General features: G+C 32.3%; 1 protein-coding gene across 2 annotated transcripts in view; it reads right to left on the minus strand.

Annotated features, from left to right (window-relative positions):
* LOC135124656 (zwei Ig domain protein zig-8-like) overlaps window positions 1-20,854 on the minus strand; it is a 289,793-nt gene that overhangs the window by 5,584 nt on the left and 263,355 nt on the right. Inside the window, exons 3-5 of one of the 2 annotated variants that reach the window (XM_064049888.1) lie at window positions 17,191-17,401; window positions 6,944-7,131; window positions 6,658-6,784 (exon numbers count right to left, since the gene is read on the minus strand). In XM_064049888.1, the coding sequence (XP_063905958.1) occupies window positions 6,658-6,784; window positions 6,944-7,131; window positions 17,191-17,401 (526 nt within the window). Of the gene's footprint in view, window positions 1-6,657; window positions 6,785-6,943; window positions 7,135-17,190; window positions 17,402-20,854 lie in introns of both variants that reach the window. The other variant, XM_064049887.1, reaches the window with a different exon arrangement.

Below are 20,854 nucleotides of genomic sequence, written 5' to 3' on the forward strand. Positions count from 1 at the left end.
TCATCGAGCGGTCGGTCAAGTTGATTTATGGTGAGTTTTTCTAATTCAGACTGTACTGATACGGTAATGCTTATGGCGTGCGCGAACATTTGCATTAGTGGTACAGCATCTCCAAGATAATGGTACCTTCAACCTCAAACTCACGATCGTGGCCGTGATAGGACAAAAAGAATACTGCAAGGTGAAGAACAAATTTTGGAACGCGACGAAGAAGAACTCGACATTAGCATTCGCCGACTTGCAGCTGAAGTTGGAGTTTCACAGTTTGTAGTGCATCGTACATTAAAAGAACAAGGCCACATCCATTCCATGTTCAAAAGGTGCAAGGTTTGGAGCCCGCTGATTGTCCACGTTGTGTAAATTACTGCAAATGGTTGCTACAGCAGTGTCGTGAACGCCCTAACTTTTTAAAGTACCTACTTACATTTTACGTTTAATTAATTTTTTTTTCAAAACGTCCTAATATCGATAGAGAAATAAAAACACGATCAAAGAGATAGCTGTGGATTTTTGAAGATTTGTCTTTGTTAGAAATTTGTCTTGTCAAATTACGGTCAATTTGAAGTTTGATTTGAAAATGCATTCAAAGTCAAAAATCCATTGCCGTGTTTGATCGTGTTTTTTTTGCTCTTTTGATATATACAGCGTGTTATTGAAAGGTACGTACAAAATAAAATCGGCAATTGGTCTCCAAGTATGGGTACTAAAAGTAAAAAAATGTTCAGGTAAAAGTGTTCTCCTTTTAGAGATAAAAATTGTTAAAATTTTTGTCCAAATTCGTTGTACGCCTCTGATAAAAAGGTCACCTTTCGTTTCTATAGCAACATTTAGTCTCTTATTTTTTTATGATTGTTACAGTTGCTAGGATTTACAAAAATAAATTAATTTTACCTACTTATCCTTCAGTAGCGTCTAAAAAGGTTGGATAAGGGTTAATTTTCCGCTCATAATATTGATAACACAAAATAAGTTTTTCGGACTTCTTAGACTTTACGAAGAACTGTCAATTTTTTTGTACGTACCTTTCAATAAGACCCTGTATTAGTTTGTAAAAAAATATCCACAATGATATATAAATAAAAATTCGTAGTTCTACTTCAATAAAAAAAAAAATAACGTAAAAAGAGGGAATTTCTGCACAGAGATTTATGACATATTTTTGAATTTGTAAAATGTATGGGATATGGAGACAAACCACAAATAAATAATATTTAGGTTTGTTATGCTCTATTGTTTACTTTATTTTTGCAACAAAATACAATAGTAACGAAAATAAAAAGAAATAATTACCATGTACCTAAGTAACAATAGTTTGTTAGCCACCTAGTATGTCTGACGGGGGCCAATTTATCTGATCAGCGTTCAAAAGCGACCGCGGGAGGCATCTAGTATGCGCTTCACAATAGATAGAGGAAAATATATTTACTTTAAACACGTGTTTGGTGGCTTGTATTAGCTGTCTGTAATGGCTATATTTTGGTTTTACATCCAACAAGGGAATCACAAATGTGTTTGATCTGTCTATACTTATCTAAACATAATGGAGTAACACATTAATATTCATTTTAAACCACAACACAGCGTAAATAAACAGTGGTCACCATTCTGCAATATTTCCCTCTCAGGCGCTTGTCTACTTTTTAGATTTCAACTTTATTCGGTCTTAAATTTTCGCCAAATATTTATTTTTCGCTCTAGATACACACATAACTATTTTAAAATTCCCCCATGAAGATGACGTTTTAAAGGCATTGCATTCAAAAATATGTGTAACATGCATAAATCTGCAGTGCAAAATGTTTAACTCTCTCACGTTACGACATATATTTTATCGATACTGTAGCAAGCAGGCACGACACAGAAAGAGTGGACATTTTTCTTTTTTACCTTTTTACATTGCATGTTGGATAGGTACACGGTATTAGTGCCATATCATTCATTCTCTTATTTCCGGTCGAGATTTTTAACATTTTATTTTGAGTAATACATTCTTGTCAGCTACTAAAGTAAATCAAGGGGTTTGAAAACTCATTCGTTCTTATTCCGTTCGTTGCGTTCGTCTACAGCATGTGAAAGAATCTCATTTCGTTTAAAATTTGATGTTTAATACACATTAATTGCAAAGAAAATTGTGTTAACTATGCATCATAGAATGCACAATTTGTTCGTTAAGTAAATATTTTGTAGAAAATTGGTTTCTTGTCAGTGTATTCTTAAGAATTTTAATAATACATTGTTATGCAAGTTTAATAAGAACTTAAAACGTATATTGGAGGTACACGGTGCTTCAAACGAATAAGTGGATCAGTATGTCGAATTAAAATACTAAAATGCGCGGTTCTTTTTATTTTGTGCAAGATTTTATCAAAATGTTGGGAAGTCAGTTATAACACAAATGGTAAGTAGTAACACTTAAATAAAAGCCTTATTTTGAAACATTCTTAACACAAGGTAATTCTATTGTATTTTAAGAATCCCAAATTTAATTTTTAAAATGTAGTAGTATTACGAATGTAAGGTTTGTATATCAGAATTTTCTGTCGAATTTTTTCCTTATCGCATTTCGGCTCTCAGTTACAAAACGTTGTAAATGGGAAAACTTAAGGTTATGGTCCAATAAATTTGCCAATTTAGGGACAAAATACAAGTAAATCGAGGGACGCGCAACCTGAAAATTGTGGGTCCTACAGGCTTATATCGACATTAATTAGGGGACTTGCGCATATGTTGTATGAAATAAAATGAAATACCTACGCCGTAAAAATTTCGTTCTCAAACATAATTATTTACATCACCGGAGCAAGGGAATTTTGTGCGTGAAAGTTGTAAATTTTTCACATAATGCACTGTGTAATGTATGAAGTTACCGCCGATATCGATTTCAAAATAATTTATTTGCCGTAAGATTTTTAAAACTTTTTTAGAATAACATAACAAATTTAACGTGTTAATTTTTCTGAATTCTTGAACTATAACAGTGTTGTGACTGTTATGGCAAAATTTTTGTTAGTTTTATGATGTTAAGCTATGCTGATCAGTGATTAATGTGAACAAACCATTGGAGAAATGATACACAATTTAACAATTAATTCTTTTTACTTAATGTATACGGGTATTATAAAAATAAAATTTGCGGAATCATCTTTTATAATTTATCTAAGACAATGGACTTACTTGATTGAGTTTCAGCGGCGATTCAAAAAATTGTAACCATTTTTTTTGTGTTAACAATGGAAATGTCACGGAAATGAGTTTTACTGGTGTCTTTATCAGTAAGATGTTAGTTTTGTTGTTGAAGTCTCTTTCAGTATAATTTGCAGTGGGTGTTGTCACGAAGTGGTAACGAAGCGTAAATCAGAGGACGGTATCTTAAAACAGATTTATTTAATTTTCCTAATAATACTTACTTACTTGATGAAGAATTTTGCCTTCGATGTAATTCGAGGGTTACATTTATTTTATACCATTTTTTTTTTTAGTTGACTGTCTCTTAAACTTCGATGACATGTTTTGTAGTTCATGTTATTTTTGTTTTTGTATAAATATAAATCAGACAAATCAACTAAATTTTCTTACTAGTCTGATTTTGGTTTAAGTTTTTAAAGATTTTGCTTTGAAACTAATACCATTTACCAACAGTGGAACACAAAATAAGTTGAAAAGTATACATTTTCTGAATATTATGGTAATGTAAGTTAGGTAACCCATTAATGTAAAATCGTTTTGTACAAAGATAATTAAAATAATAAAAAATACTTCTGTTGGACTTCATTTTGTGTTTGAGTACGTATATGTTGTCATTTATTTAATAGAATAGTATCATAATATTTTCTTAATTTGAAATTTTTAGTTTAACTGTAACACAGTGAAAATTTGACTTAATTATGAAAACTGTTTTAAACCAAAAATGTTAAATATAATTTTTGGTTTGTAATTTTTGGGAGTCATATGAAATTTGTGATCGAAAATTTGGTGTAGGCTAATCACTAATCAGATTTGGATATTTCTACTGACAAATTGAGGTTTCACAATTAAAGAAAAGCTGAAACAATTTTAGATTTGAAACTGCCTTGCGTTAAACGATATAAACTAAAAGTTAGGGCTATTCCTTGTTTACTTTTTATTTTTTATAATTTTTATCGCTATCGAAGAGTAGTTTAGAGTAATGAAAGTGTATAAGATTGTTCAAAATTACATGTATTGTTAAATTATCGTGCAGTATATTAATTATCTTTAAATTGAACACTAGATGTCCTCCTGTATATAGAGGTGTATGTGTGATTAAAATCTGTACCTTAAAAGGTTATATCTGTAAAAATTTGGAACGAAAGACCTTTCAAAAATATATATGCAAGACCGCTATACTAATAACTCAGGTTGATGAGAAAATGGTTAAATAAATCCGTACACCAAACTTTTGAAAATATATTATACATCAAAGTTGAAGAATTAATTTCGTAATTCTGATTTCTTTTAATGAACTGAATGTCTAATAGACAGCTAAATAATTAGTTACTAATAATAATTTGTAGAAAACGATCCACAACGTCATTTTTTACTGTTGACAGATGTCATTTTTGACAATTTTTTCGGAATTTTAGGCTGTTAATTAAATTCACATTAAAACATATCAGAATTACGAAGTTAATTCTTCAACTATGAAGTTTCATGTTTTCAAAAATTGTGTTTTTTTAACCATTCTTTCGAGTTCTTCAGCGTCTTCGTAACAACGTAGCATCTAGCTTATACGTCATTTTTTCATCAGTCTGTATACAAACGCATGGTTGCTGTGCAAAATATTTTACTATAACAAGAGACCTTTAAATATAGTTGTAGGAGAGTTTCATTGCTGGCTGTCTTAAATGAAAGAACATGGGAACTTATAAAACTACGAAAGGCCAAGTGAATGCTGTAATCAGCACAATATACCTATGCAATTTAATAATAAAACTTATGTTGCAAGAATTGTTCTACTTAGAATATGTAAAGAACGTAATAATAACCTAATTAATGGACAGATGCTTAGGTACGTGAATTTTAAACTTAATTTCAGTGAAACACCTGGAACAAACTAGAAAGAGAGTAAAAATAGTGTTTACGTTTAGTGAGCAAGTTCTGGGAGCTGAGGAGCATAATGTGAAGATTTGACGGTGTTTTCAAATTTTGGCTAACAACAATTTAAGATAAAAATATTACATTAAAGATTTCATGATTCAAATTATTTTAGTTTCTTTTGTTTTATTTCTAAGTATACAGTGAATACAGTAGATTACTTTCCATTACTAATAATAACGTAATACCGATATAACTAGACTTTTTATATATAATTAAATATTTTTATGTAAAGCCAGTGCACAATACAAAAAGCCACAATATGCCAAGATTAGTCATCACTTTATCAGACTAGGGCCAATTTGGAGATAAAGATACTCGTAAAACTGTTAACCGCCATTCTCGCTGTCACACTCCCTCTTGTTACAGTCCTCTGGAATTGTCGCCATTCCGGACAAAAAATTCCATGCATTTCTAAGAAATGCACAGGCCAGTAAACACTCTCAGTACATTTAGGACACTGAGGCATATTATATTGTGTGCTTTAAATGTCCAATATTTTATATATATTTATATGACATTTTTTAACTTTTCGCTACATATAAATTTTTGTATAGTTTATGTGTAATGCATTCACAACATTTTTAGACCGCAGCAACTCATGGAAATCTAGTAACTTAAAAATTCTGTTGATTATCCCAAGAAAGGAACACAATTAAAATTTGGCAATTCTTGTTGATTAAAATTTGCAGGAATTGGCAAATTGTTCTAAAATTTTCTAGTGTATTTTCACAAGACGCATTTTTTATTAATTTGAAATTACGATTATCCGCTGACAAGACACGTTTTTAAGTATTAAAAGTTTTAGTTATTTTCACTCACTACTAATAATTTAATTTTGCCTAACTATAAATTCTCCAGCTTATTCTTGGATGAAGGCCGAACAGTTATGGTAGGATCTAGAAATCTTATGATCACTTTCCCGTAATGTTTCGTCTGTCAAAAATCGTTTCTTCCGATCAGTTATAAAAGGTTCAATGAAAACTGTTGATTAAATTCAATACTGTGGTGACTCAACCAGTCTTGCATTGTCCATTACCACTGCAGATTTTCGTTGTAACTTGTTCAGAGCAGGAATAAGTTGATTAATCACCTAATTTTGAAAAAGTGTCTCATCTTTCTCTGTGTTTATAATCACCCACAAACTTAATGTACCTGAAAAGTAGTAAATTAGCATGAAAGATACATGTCAGTCATGGTGGCCATCAAAAGGAAAAAAATGACCTACTAAGGTCTAAAAAAGTCGTGAATATAATATACATCAATATTTTTTTACTTTACCTAAGTAAAAAGTCCAATATTTCTTCAGATTTTGAAAACTGGCAGAAAATCAATAGCGTTATCCGTTTTCTTACTCTGGTTTCGATAATAAACAAAGAAGATATTTTACAATGTTAAATATTACTTAAAATATTTGTCTATATGCTTAAAAATGCCGAATAAATTTTAAACGTATTCGCAGTTTCATCGGCTTTTGAGTTACGCAAGCTTTGAAATTACTGTCCCATTTGTAAAACACTTTAAAAGCTTTTTATGCATGCTTACCATTAATGACGTGTACGTTAACACTTGTAGGGGCTGCGATTGTGGGAACGCATGAGTAGTTCCCCGAATCAGAGAGATGTGCACTTGTGATGTGCAATCGTGACGTTAAACCATCCGTCCATTGGTTCTGTAACACATGTCGTAGCTTGTAGGACTATTGGTTTGCGTGAGATGAATTTAAATTCTGTGATTATAGGGGCAGTGGCGTAACATAATTGAGCTGATGATGCTAACCTCGATATCATTGTAAGTATCTGGAGTGGTTCGTAGGATTTATGTAACTCACCTGTACTGTGACCCTGGTGACAGTGTCGGCGTCGTTAACGTGGGGTTGTGTTGTCTGGACGATTTCGGTGCCTTTGTACCAGAAAACTGTCCCCAAATCATGTGGTCCTTGATTAATGACGCAGGTGAGTGTCACCGAGCTTCCCGCTTTTACGTGCAGGTCACTCGCTTCCAGAATCCGAGCTTTTGCTTCTGAAAGCAGTTCAAAAAATTTAGTTAATTTATGTCTTTTTTTATGTGCATGTGTGCAGGCATGTGATTACGTTGCCATCTGCGACTGCAGAGACATAAAACTCAAAAATAAAAAGAAGGTTTTAAACTAGTTAGTGGACCAGGAACACCAACAATACAGACGTGTTATTTAGTGTCCCAGGTAGTTTAACGGAGAGTAATTTCCATTGTTTTAGGCAAACCGCGCACATGAGAGGCCTTTACTCTGTTACGCAGACAGACAATGGAAGATTGAAAGCCAGCGTGTTTGGCTCGAGAAGATCAGGGATAAATCTAAGGTGGGAAATATCATGTGCGGATTTGTTCAGAATCCACATTCGGGACATTTCTCATTCTGAATCGATAGATGTAATTTACGAGCGGACCAGTTACCCCTGGAGAGGAGAGTTTACTTCGAAGGCTGTTGGTCTGAAGCCAATTTCACAATATATGTGGGATTATATAAAGATGAGAGGGCATGCTTTTCTTGTTTCGTACTACGATTTATTCGAAATTCGTGCACAAGATATTTTTTATTTATTATTATAACGTATGATGAAGACAGGTGATAGTTCTAAGGGATAACTGAATCATGGTAACATTTATTTTTAAAATAGTAGCTACAACAACCCAAGTATTTTGATTGAACAAAAAGTACTATGTATTGTAATTTTCAGAAACATTTTTCTAAAATTTAAAATTTAAAATTTGTCTTTTTGTTTATGGGAAGGTTGAAAAAATCAGATAAGTAAATTTTAACGCAAAATAAAACTGTGAGTCAGTGTGTCATGTGACGTGATTAGCGTAAGGTAAGGAAATACATATAGTAATCGAATGCATCGGGCGACTTACCACTTTCATGACCCCTAGAGTACGATAAAAGTGATCTTCCGTTTCCGTTTGTCTGTCTGTCTGTTCAGCGTCTCTGTCGATTATTATTTGACACGTAATCTCCGAAACTCCTGAACCGATTGTTGTCAAATTTTGTATGTATATTAGAAATATCATGTAGATGGTTAAACGCTAACTAAAATTCGGCTAATTATCCCCACCAACAATTTGATGAGGTCATCTCAAATAATTCTATTTTAAAATTATTTAAATGTTATTCAAAAATATACTCCTATATTTGTGGTGTATGAATCTGTTTTTAGTTTTTCCCTAAACGTCAAAACTTTCGTATAATAACATTTTACTGCTAACATGGGATATAACGCTTGGTGGAGATGTTGGTCATTTGGGAGAACACCGACGTGCAGTCGCACATTCGACCCCAAACTTGGGTGTTTCTTTTTTTGTGCTATGGCTAGTAAGTATTATCTATGTTGATGAAGTTATCACTTTTTTTTATCAAATTAAGAGCGAGTCACCCGATTTTGTCGAAAAGTTGAGAATACGCAGTCCTTATTTCATAATGTTGCATTGTGGCTTAATTTTAATCCTCCGTTTTGAGCAGACAAACTCATTCAAAGTACACTAATTTCTACGTGACATTTTTTCAATGTATAAACATAAACACTTTAAGTTAAGCGTGTTATTAGTGCTGTGAGGACTTTTTATCCCGTTTGTTATCTGCTTTAAATATATTTTACATTATCCGTACTTGGCAGCGCAAATTTTTGGTGCAGGGACTACGGGGGTGTTATTTATACCGCTAGTTTTTACTTTATTAAAAAACGAAAATCGCGAAATCAAATTTCATAATTTTTTAAAGAAGCGGGATTTATTCGAAATGATCTTCGATCAATTTTTTGAGATCATCATTTTTTTAATAGACCACCCAGAAAATATACTCCTTAGGTCCATGTTCGTCAGATCTAATTCCATCTAAACATATTAACAAATGCCTCTAGTTTCCTTGAAGGGATGAGTTAACGTAATTAATTAATTAATTCCATACCGCAATTAAACGTCTCTGAAAAGCTAGAGTTAGTTAGATTGTTTACAAATATATGAAACATTAATAATCATTTAATCTAGCTCCAGTTAGCTCCAATATTAAAAGTGTGTTATCCTTTCATTTTAATCGATTTAAGACTGTTTATTGTTGGAGTAAGCAAACGCTAGCCTCCCCATTCTGATCTGATATCTTGAAAAATCTATCTCTATAAATATTGGTAAAAATTTGTAGGCTGTTTTTATTAGCGGATCTCCATTTAATGGATTTGTGCAAACTATGTAATTACATATACATATTATAAATAAAGTAATTTACGAATTCTTTAAAGTAATTTACGAATTCTTTAAAGTAATTTACGAATTCTTTATTTATTAAATTTGTCATATTCAAAAATGCGGAAATTAAAGATTTCCAACTTTTAATAATTCAAACTAGTTCATCTGTTTAAGAGTATTAGATATGAGAACTTCTCTAGTCAAGATATTGTTACGAAATAAACTTATACGCCGCCCCGCTACGACGCCTATGGGTGCGGCGATGATGGGTGGTTCATCGTCGGTAACGGCTGCCGAGCGGTGTTCCCTGAAGCCTGGAAGCGGAAGTCGCCATGGGTATTCCAGAAAGACCTCGATCACGGAACTATAAATTTTAATTTAAATAGAGACCACCTTCGGGAACGGGATTATGCAGTTGGTCCAGTCAAGATAGAGTCCAGTCAAGTTGCGCCGGAATTATTTTGTACTTAATCGCTGTGTAATTAGTTGTGTAAATTTGAGTTACTAAGAAATAAATTGTTGAATTTTACCCACGCTGATTTTAAATACCCGTCCAACGTAATAATTTTATGTCAAAACGTAATAAATTATATCAAAATGCATCTGTTCATGCATTTGGGTTGTAGTTGTTAGTATAGAATTGTCGCTTTATTTCATTACGCAACCTCTAAAAATAATGTATTTTTATTTTCTTCTGTGGTAGTAGAAGAATTTGTATTTTATAACGCATGAAATTTTATTTAAATTTGCCTAGCAGCTCTTTACGTGAGAATTTTTAACTGTTCACTGTTTTTAACACAGTTTTTTTCCCTAAAACAAGTTGCAGCTGAACTCGCATGAAATCGTTGTCTCAGAGCTGCTCAGGGAAATTCACTTATTCGGGTTTAACTTCCTTTAGTACTGAAGTATTTTGGTGCTTTTCTTCAAGTTGACATTTACATTTTGTAACTTCTTACTCGAGAGTTTAAAATATTGCAATAGTAGAATTTAAAATTGAATTTAAACATTAATCCATTACGAGAGAAAGAACTTTCGAAAGTTGTGAACAGTAAAAGTGGACTTGAGAGATGAGGGTAGAAGGAGGGTATTTTGTGCTTGTTTTGTGTTATTATTTATTTGTGCCTGTTATACAATTAGAATTTTGAATATTTTGTTTTTGAAACGCACACTCAAAGCGAAGTGTGTGCTAAAACCACTTTATTCTTAAGCTATTTTAATTTAATCACTAATAATTTATATTGATATATATTCTAATATAATTTAAAATTCCTTATTCGATTAAAATTTGATCAAGTACAGCGTAATAAAATTTTTGTTAGATGCTAGATTTTTAAGAAAATCCACTATTCCACTTTTCTATTTTTGATAAATTCTTGAAGTTGTTTATTTAATGTCTGAGAGGAATGGCAGTGTTATGTTAACTTCTGAAATTCGCATTAGTGCATGGATTTCTATAGAAATGTCTATTTGTCCTTAAAAACAGTCGTTTGTAGTTGGAGTAAAGTCGCGTCTCCGTTGGCAAAGAACAAACATCTCAATATATTCCTTTGCTGACACACATTTCTTCTTGTTACATTGTCTTCAAATATTGTCTTGGTTAATTTTAGCGCCAGTTTTGTAATTTTTGCAGAGTCTGGATAAAAATTCACTATTAGTTGTTTTTCTGCTTCTTTTTTGTGTCGAATTTTTTAAAAGTAACTGTGGGTCCATCAGGCGCTTACGAAATTTGGGATCGGCGCTAAAGAACGAAAATTACGCAACAGAAGTAGTAATAAAAGATGTTAATTTTGTCGGGACGCCATTATATACAGATACTACATCTTGGAGGCAAAGAAAATGAAAACCTCTTTGAATTTACTGTATAGTGAAAGACGTTTTTGTTCGCCACTAGTGGAATCTCGTGAACAACAAGAGATACCAATTCGGTTAATTTAGGAAAACGTTGCGCTGTTTTCTATTAGGAGTATCTTTCAAGAAATAAACTTGCTGCTTGTTTGCAAGGTGCTACATGATGCAGAGTTGTGGATAATTAACGTCCTGGACTATTAATAACTGTCGCCACTTTGTGTATTACATTTTTTACTTTGTATTTTCGAAAGAGAAAAACATTGTATAATAAATGTTTAAAACTGCACAATTTTACAAATGTCAATTAAACAGTTTGTCAGTAAGTGTTGGATTCTGGATTTTTAAATTATGGGGGCTGACCGTAGCCAGCCGGCACTTAGGCCTCGCCTTTGGTCCCATTGTACCTTCCCCAAGTCCATATCAGGGTGTTTTCCCGCTCCTCTACTCGTCAAGCCACCCAACTGCTTGAATGTACCTGAGTAGAGAGCGGATTTTATGAAATTTGCATATCTCTTATTTTTTGCATATAAGTCTTGATATTTAAAATGTGAACGAATCATGCTAATTAAAAATGAATACAGCTATAAAAAAATTGCATATTTGCATATATTTGCCTTCTGCTGCATATTTCACGGAACGGGTGCATATTTTGCATTTTTACCAATTTTTGTGCTAATTTAAAAAAAAATTATTGTCATTCTATCGGCATTTATCTAGAAAGACGAAATTTTATGAATCATATTGCAAATATTGTCCTGAGCTTCAAATAACAAGAAAAGGTTTGGGTTTTATGGTAGTTTGGAGACACCACTGGGTGTTAAGCCATCCTTCCAGGTAAAATCGCGCCCTAATTACTTTTGGAAATAGCGTTCATTCCCAATATTTTTGTTCGTTAGTTAAGTGGTACATACGTTTAGTGGTGGTCGAAGGGACGTTATACTATTATATTTCATCGTGAGTTTGTATTGAAAGCATGTAAAGGGATACAGGTGTATCAATATGTCGAAGATAATTCAAATTAATTTATGGATAAAACCTTTTCCTGAACTTATTCTCCAAGAACGAACTGTGTTTTGTCGCGCCTGTCCTAAACCGGTAATTTTTACATCTGTGGACGTAGTATGCAGTTTTTCTATTTACAAATACATTTACTTTAGAATCACCGGGAAAACTTTTTGTTAGAATATTTCGAAAAATATCTAAAAATAAATTGTTACCAAAATAGTAATTAAATAGTGGATTACTACTATTTGTTAATTTGATCTGTTTATATATATTTTTTATCTTTAAAAACGTGATTTATGTGTTAGTGAAATGTAATTAAACACTTTGCAATGTGATTTATGTATTTTTGTAATAAAATGTAAGCTCGGGAAACCTGTTTTTAAATTTTATAAATAAATTTAGTTCGCTTACTAAGCTTTTTTTTTTAATTTTTGGAGCATATGCAACTGCATATCTCTGCATATATTAAGAAAGTTACTGCATATTTACATAAATTTGGTGCATATTATATGATCATATTTCTGAAAATTTTGCTGCATATTTTCCGCTCTCTATACCTGAGTAATGCAGAGGGTGGAAACTCCCTGATATTTGCCATACTAGGCCAGATGTCCCCTAGTATGGATTCCCTGTAGGAGGCTAGGGCTGGACACTCACGAAGAATGTGCTCAGCTGTTTCCTCTTCTTCATTGCATCCACGACAGATCGGGTGTCAGTGAGTGTTATATTAAAATATGAATTAATTCTCTAATAATTTTAATTCAACCTCCGTTACGTAACAGTCGTTTTTTTTGACTTGCTTAATTATTTATTTTTTTGGAAAACCGAAAACAAATCAGTCTCAATTGAATATTTTCTTCATAACGTACCATGTGTGTGTAAAAAATTGCTACTAAAGTTTCGACGTCGAGTTGAAGTATTTTGAACTTGTGCAATTTCACTGATTTATTTGTAGACGGTATTTACTAGTACGTCTTAACTAGTGCACACTTAACAATTTGTAAGATCTTGTAGCGCTGTAGAAGGCGCTTCAATTTTCCTTTATTTAAAAGAAACTTTTAGTTCCAAGGCTTCTGTTAGTAATGCTGGGTCATTTAGAAATGCAGGCAATGGCAATGACGTTAACATCGTCTTCTTAGTGTGAGATTTTGGTGATATATTTTATTACTTACAAAAAACACTTATTAATGAAAGAGCTGTAATGTTATTCGGGTTTTCCACTAGTCTTGTGACAGCGGTAGTATATCGCACGTAATCCGGATATATCCTTCGCCGGATTTGACGGCCGTTATAGATTAAGATATTAGAGCACAGGAATATGGATCGTTCAGTGGGTCGGTATAATAGCCTAAAAGGAACGGAAAAGACGAAGGACAAAGAAGAAAACAAATAAAGAGGGGGAAAGACTTATTGCATACCAATAGGAAAGGATAAACGGACCATCGAAAACTGCCGAGCTTTCGCTTATTTTGTTAAGGGATGTTTTTATGTATTTATACAATTTGTTTTACGGCACAAGTTCGTAAATAAAGTCGTCTTTAGACTCAGTTGGCATTTAAAAAGAGGCCACTATTCTCATTCCTTTTTGGGTATGTACAGTTGCGCAAAAATGTAAGTTTTACACTACGTTCAAGCCAGGAGTCCCATAGAATTATTAGATTAGGCTGTAATCATCTCTCGTTTGTGCTGAATATTAAGCTATAACATTTTTTTAGTTGAGTGACGACAAATGAGGTGCGCAGGAATTTGTATACAACGCCAAGCTATAAACTATTTCCGCAACAAAACGCTGGTTATTAAATGGGATTTTTATTACCTTATTTTGCGGAATTCCAAACCTTATTCTAAGAACCGTATGTGACCACAAGTGTGCGTATTCCCCTATAGAAATTTTTTTGTTAACAGTGAATACAGTTCCAGTAATTTAGTGTTACATTATCCTCAACTGGTGTTATTTTAAACGCAACTTTCCTTAAATTTTTTGGTAACGTGCTTTTACACTTTAAAAGTAATGTTTACGTTTAAAAATGTAAGAGTTAACATTTTTTTCCGAAAACAAATCCTATATACTTAATTAATTTTCCTGAACGGTGTTACGTCAAATTTGATTTAAAGCATAGTGCTGGAACAAAGTCAGTACTAACTTCGATTGTTCACTAAAGGTTTTTTCTTCTTAAGTTTTTACAATTTTTACTTCTAGAGCTAGAGTATAAAAAAGTAGGTACTCGTTTTCGTCTGTCTGTCGGTGAAACTACTGGGTAGATTGTTATGAAATTTTAGACATATTAGGAATATCGTGTAATCCTGTCAACAATTTCATGATGTTATCTCAAAATTTTGGAAAGCAAATATTATTAAAATTTTATAAAATAACGTATTTCGATACCTTAGAGACATCCCGTTTTTTGGAAAAAAATTATGGCAACCTTTTACAATTTAACTTAGAAACGCAAAACCAAATGTTGTGAAATCTAGCAAACGTTTTAAGATTAACTTATCAAAATATTCTCGTTTATTCCCTCCAAAAACTTGATGACGATATCTTAAATTTTTTATGGGTATATCCTATTGACAATGTGCGAAATATTATGAGTCTAAATTTTGGAGTTTATCAGTGCGTTATATTTTTACTTCCCGAGTGTAAGCTAAGGAAGTAATCGAGTAAGTAATCGAGCCCAACTTCGAATCGTCACTTTTATGTTTTCGTGACGTTTCATGACCCCTACACTACGAAAAAAGTAGTCTCCTGTTTCCGTTTGTCTATCTGGTCTGTCTGGCGTAATCTCCGAAACCGATTATTGTCAAATTGTCAAAAATGTTTTACAGTTACATACTGCTATAGTGTGGTCTACGAATCTGCTTTGAATTTTTCCCTAAACCTCTAAATGTTAAAAAAAAGACACAATATAGAAACAGTTTATTATTAGTGTAGGATATTCAGATCGTGGCTCAGTGCGGTTTCGTGTTGGATGCCAAGCCTGGCCGTTTGTTTTTTCTATTTTCTCTGGCGCTGTGTATTATCTATGTGTAAGTTTTTTATTGATAAAATTAAGAGCGAGACACCCCATTTTCTCGAAAAGCTGAAAATACGCATAATTAATAATTTTAGTTCTCTATTTTGAGGTGACATACTTATTCAAATCAATCAAATTTCCATTCTTCCGAAGTAGAAACACATGCTTGAAGTTAACTAAAGCTTGTTTTTATTGTTGAGGGGCCATTTTTTCCCGTTGGTTATCTGCTTCAATTAAATTTTAAGTTGTCCATACTTGTGCAATTTGCGCCCCCACGGCGCAGAGGCTGTGGGGGTGTTATTTATGCCGCTGGTTTTTGCATTATAGAGGTTATCACAAAACAAACATCGAATAATCTAATTTTATAATTTTTCAAAGAAGCGGGATTTATTGGACTTGTTTCTAAAATGGTTTTTACAGGGTAAACCAAAAAAAAAAAAAAATTAAATAAAAATGTATCAGTTTGTTTTAGAATGCAGTAAACCATAGCATGCTTCCTTCCTCGCCTGTAATTTAACAATCCATACTTGTAACTTGTAGAGCTTATAAAAAATAAAATTTGCAAAATTTATAATTTATCTATGAAACTGAATTTGTTTGATAATACAGTAGACAATAAAGTTAGTAATATGTACATAATTTTATTTTTAAAGTTGTTTTCGGAATGAATATGTGTGTTGGGTTGCATATTCATCTTCCAAAGGATTGATTTCGATTTTTAAAAACTGAATATAGGATCACATAAGATTCGTAATAATTGACGAGTGGGCCATGTCAATGATGATATTTACAGTAAAATTTTAGACGAAATTTTTTTTAAAAAGGTCAATAACGTAAATTTTCTGTTCTTTAAACTTGTACTTATTACAATAGCTTAACACGAAGACTATAGTGCCAAATGTCAATGGCAATATCTTTGACATATCCTAAATCTCGATTAGATTTTATGTTCAGTTTTTAAAAATCCATTACAAGCAGGTATGCAACCAAGTTAACATTAATTATCCTCTGTTCAGAGAAAAAAACCTCACGGTATGTATATATGTATAAGAAAGCTGCTGTGCAATATTGAATTGCGATAAGTGGATACTGAATAGTCCCAAGTAAGTCGGTAGTATTCTAAAAAAAAAAAAATATAATATTACTGGAGTATTACAGAGTTAAATACTTATAAAAGCAGAAAAACATTCAACATAATTTTCTTTAGGCTTTCTTATAAAAGAGTCAGTGTTAACTTATGTATTACTGGTGGTGAAATCTTAATGAAGTAAAAAGTGCTTTCAGAGAGAGGGAGTTTAATTTCTAGAACGTATTAGAAAAAGGCAATTACTTTTTTAAATGATGATGTCAAAATGGGAGATTACCGTAGGCTGGAAACCGACCGCTTCGCTGGTTGGGTAAACATCGAGAAAATCCTTTACCTTGAAAAAATATGTATTAATGGAAATCTCCAATTTAACTTTTCTCGCCACTCTTGGTACAGATTACAGCCTACGAGTACTTAATGATACTTAGCTGGAGTTTGATTAAAATTTTAAAATAAAACCAATACACCAAGTTTAAAACGAGTTCTCTTATCACAACAGGATTAATAATTTCAATATTGAACGATTTCAGAATTAAAATTCTGAAAGAATTTGGTTTTAAGATTAATCTCTACTCACTACTCCAACAGTTTCACCATTTATTAAATTTTAAGTTTATCTGCTCTTTTTAAGTAATTAGACGAATTTCAACGAATTGGGGGATATTTTTCCAGGTTTTAAAGAAAACACTCACACCATTAAATATTTTCTCTGCGTTGGTAGCGAAATTCTCATTTGCATTATAACGAAATTATTTTTAATGAATTTAAGGATTCAGTATCTGCTTAATCCACTTAATTGTTTGATTATTCACGTATAATTTGGTATGCTATGAAGTAAATCGAAGCAAGGAAGTTTATGAAAGAAAGTAATATTCCGCTAAGTGAATAGACTTCAAATCATGCTCTTACCGATAACGTTTAATCGGAATGGAAGCGACATTTTGGGTTCGGTGTTAACCTGACATTCATATACTCCGGAATCCCGGAGTTGAGGGAACTTAATCTGCAGCGTCCAATTGTCCGACTTGTCTGGTCGAATTACTTGGAACCTTTGGTCGGATGTGTATGTCAATATGCCTGCCGTCAGGATGTGCAGATCCCGCTTACGAATCCACGAAACCTGGAACAAAAATATCGACAGTATTATAATTTTCAATTTACACGCACTGATACCATCCAATTCCAGGGCTTTGCTTCATTTTTGTGTAAATTTAAAAAGCGCGATCAAAAAGAGGCTTATGCCTACTGCGTAGCAGTACACGAATGCAAAAAAATAAATGTGCTTAGGATAAATTGGACTGATGGGAACAACACCAATTAGGTCGCATTATTAAAACAACAGTAATGAATCCAATTTTAAAATCGATTCTTTCATTATATTTCACAAAGGAGCGATATTGTGAAACAGAATTGTGGAAGGATGTAATTTGTTCCACTCTTCCTAATTTTTGGTCGTTAAGTCGTCGGTAACACGCTGACAGATTTTCTAACGTTCTCTTCTAAGAAAAATGTCTTTTGAACTTTATGTAATTGAACGTTGCTGGTTTTGTTACCATAAATCTCCATTAATTATACGTATATCATTTTTTCATAAATATTTATTGCGTACTGTTATAAACACGTTACAAATATTGCCTACCTGACAATTTAAGTGAACTAATACATTATCAACTATTCGACAATCATAATTTGTATAAAAAAATAAAAATTCTGTGGAGATTACAAAATGTTTAAATACACCTGCTAATTTTTAGACAGAGCGACCAAATAAGTATTTTGTTATAATATTTTCAAATTTCTTGCTTATAACCCATGCAGCATCAATCAAACTAACAACTGCATTTTGTTCTGTGCTTAAATAGATATTTAAAAGTATATACTGTATAATAATAATGTTAAAGATAACATTAGTAGTGTATTAATGTAACACTTTACAATTATCTGTAAATATAATGTACAATGGAACAGTTGGAAATGTAATTATGGCGAATCACTGTTTGAATATAACAATTAATGAAGGCGAACAGAATATTGATTTAAAGCGTATAATGTCATCTGTATTTGTTTAGTTAAGTTTTATGTGAAATTTATAGTTTATTATATTAGTTAAGTAATATTTTATTTCGATTGAGATTTCATTGACTAAAGTAGAAAGCGACTGAAACTAATATATCAGTAATTTCCTAATGGTTTATACAGATTTATAACCCCACTAGAATAAAATGTATCTACCAGACTTACTCTGGAATGATCCGGGTAGAAAATTCAAATTAATTATGAAACATAAATTTTAAGTACTAAAGATACTTAAGATTACTTGTGTATTGTTCTAGTTTTTTTATTGTTTTAGTCAATGGGGCCAAGTTTTATCGAAATATCGACGTCAATTGCAAATTTTAAAAAAACAAATTTAGATAGTTATTACTGATTACCCACATTTTTTTTTAAATTTTATATATTGTATTTAATTTTAATACTAACAAATTAAAGTCAACATCTCGATTTACTCTGATACATGTACTAACAAAATAGGGAAGTACTTATACAGGGTGTTATTGAAAGGTGCGTACAACAAAATTGACAGTTTTTCGCGAAGTCTAAGAAGTCTGAAAAACTTATTTTGTGTTATCAAAATTATAAGAGGAAAATTAACCCTTATCCAACCTTTTTGGACGCTACTGAAGGATAAATAGGTAAAATTAATTTATTTTAGTATATCCTAGCAACTGTAACAATAAAACTGTTATCAAGACTAAATGTTGCTATAGAAACGGGAGATGATTTTTTATCAGAGGCGTACAACGAATTTTGACATAATTCATAATATTTTGCACATTTGAGATATTATTTAAAAAATTTAGCGTGATTATGATAATCTTAAAACGTTTGTAAAATTTCAGAGCATTCGAGGTTGCATCAGTTTCAAAGTATAAAATTGAAAAATTCTATACAATTTCCATTTTTTTCAAAGATCTGGATGTCTAGGGTAAAAAATTAAAACGCATTCATAAACCACAGGTTTAGAAGTGTGGTATGTAATAACATTTAAATAACATTTACAATGTAAACTTTTGAGGTGACATTATCACATTGTTAGTGGGGTGGATTAGACAAATTTTAGTTAGCGTATTATAATCTACATAATTTTCCTAAAATACGTCTAAAATTTCACAACAATCAGTTTTGTAATTTTGGAAATTGTTGCATTTCCGGAAGCGGCCACTGACCCTTTTGGGTATCTTTACCTGTTTTTGTAAATAGCTCTGTAATTTTAGTACTTCTGTAACCGTCCTACATTAAACATCAAAACCGAACGCTGTCCATTATTTCAATTATAACAAACAAAGGTCCTTCGAGCAATATCAGGGTACAATTCGGAAGACCATACATGGTCGTATCAACCGGATTACAAAAAACGTTGGTACTACGATTCGGGTTGTACGAAACATTGGCATTCAAGCCGGAACATTGATCTTCGAGCCGAAACATTGGTCCTCGAACCGAATCATTGGTCCTTCGAGCCGGATTGGATCAAATCGCGCAGAAATACATTTCGCTAATCGACATCATTATCATCAACTGGAAGCGACGGCAGCAGTGGGCAGTATTCCTACAAAAGGATCACCACCACGTTGCACCAAGTTGGAATCAACTTCAAATTTGGACAGCATCTTCGGCGGAGAGTCACCACCGCAATCAATCCCGCAGGACGGCAGGAGGAACACCATATCCAGAACCAGAGTCAAGGTTAGTGGACTCCATCATTTCACTTCCTATCCAATCCATAATTCGAGAATTCGATAAGTGTCGATTTCGATTTCGCGATCAATAATACTGCATTTCGTTATTCGCTAATATGCCTCCCAAAATGATAGAAAAGTTACAGCACAGTAAGAATCAACAAAAAATAATCATTAACCAGCTCAATAGGTACGATAATTTCTTAGATAATGTTAATTCTGAACATGATGTTGTAGAACTTAAATACAGACTAACACGCATTAAGCCTTTATTAGACGAGTTAGATAAATTCCAAATAATTATCGAGTCATTAGAAAGTTCCTCTACTGGCCAAACTGATGAAGAGAGCACTTCGTCAGAACCTCTTAGTGATCCCCGTGAACAATACGAATCTTTATATTATAGAGTAATCACACGCTCACAACATCTTATTTCCAAATTTCAACCCGATTCACAAAGATCGGTATCACCAAATCCTAATTTACAACCTACTAATAATATTCAAGTTAAATTACCAACATTAGAAATTCCAAATTTTGATGGTGAAATAACACAGTGGCCTAATTTTTATAATACGTTTGAATCACTTATTCACGAAAACAAAACATTAAGTGATGTCCAAAAATTACAATATTTAAAATCATGCCTTAAAAAAGAAGCTGGTAATATAATTTCCGATTTGTGTATCAACAATGAAAATTATAAAGTTGCTTTAGAATTATTAAAAGAACGGTATGAAAACAAAAATCTTTTAGTCAAAAATCACATGCGTGAATTGTTCAATTTACCTAATATTACAAAAGATTCTGCTAACGCACTCCGCATGTTTACA

The sequence above is a fragment of the Zophobas morio genome, unplaced genomic scaffold (assembly GCF_036711695.1).
Source record: "Zophobas morio isolate AGI-343-1 ecotype UQ-CSIRO unplaced genomic scaffold, CSIRO_AGI_Zmor_V1 ptg000007l, whole genome shotgun sequence".
NCBI classification, from domain to species: domain Eukaryota; kingdom Metazoa; phylum Arthropoda; class Insecta; order Coleoptera; family Tenebrionidae; genus Zophobas; species Zophobas morio.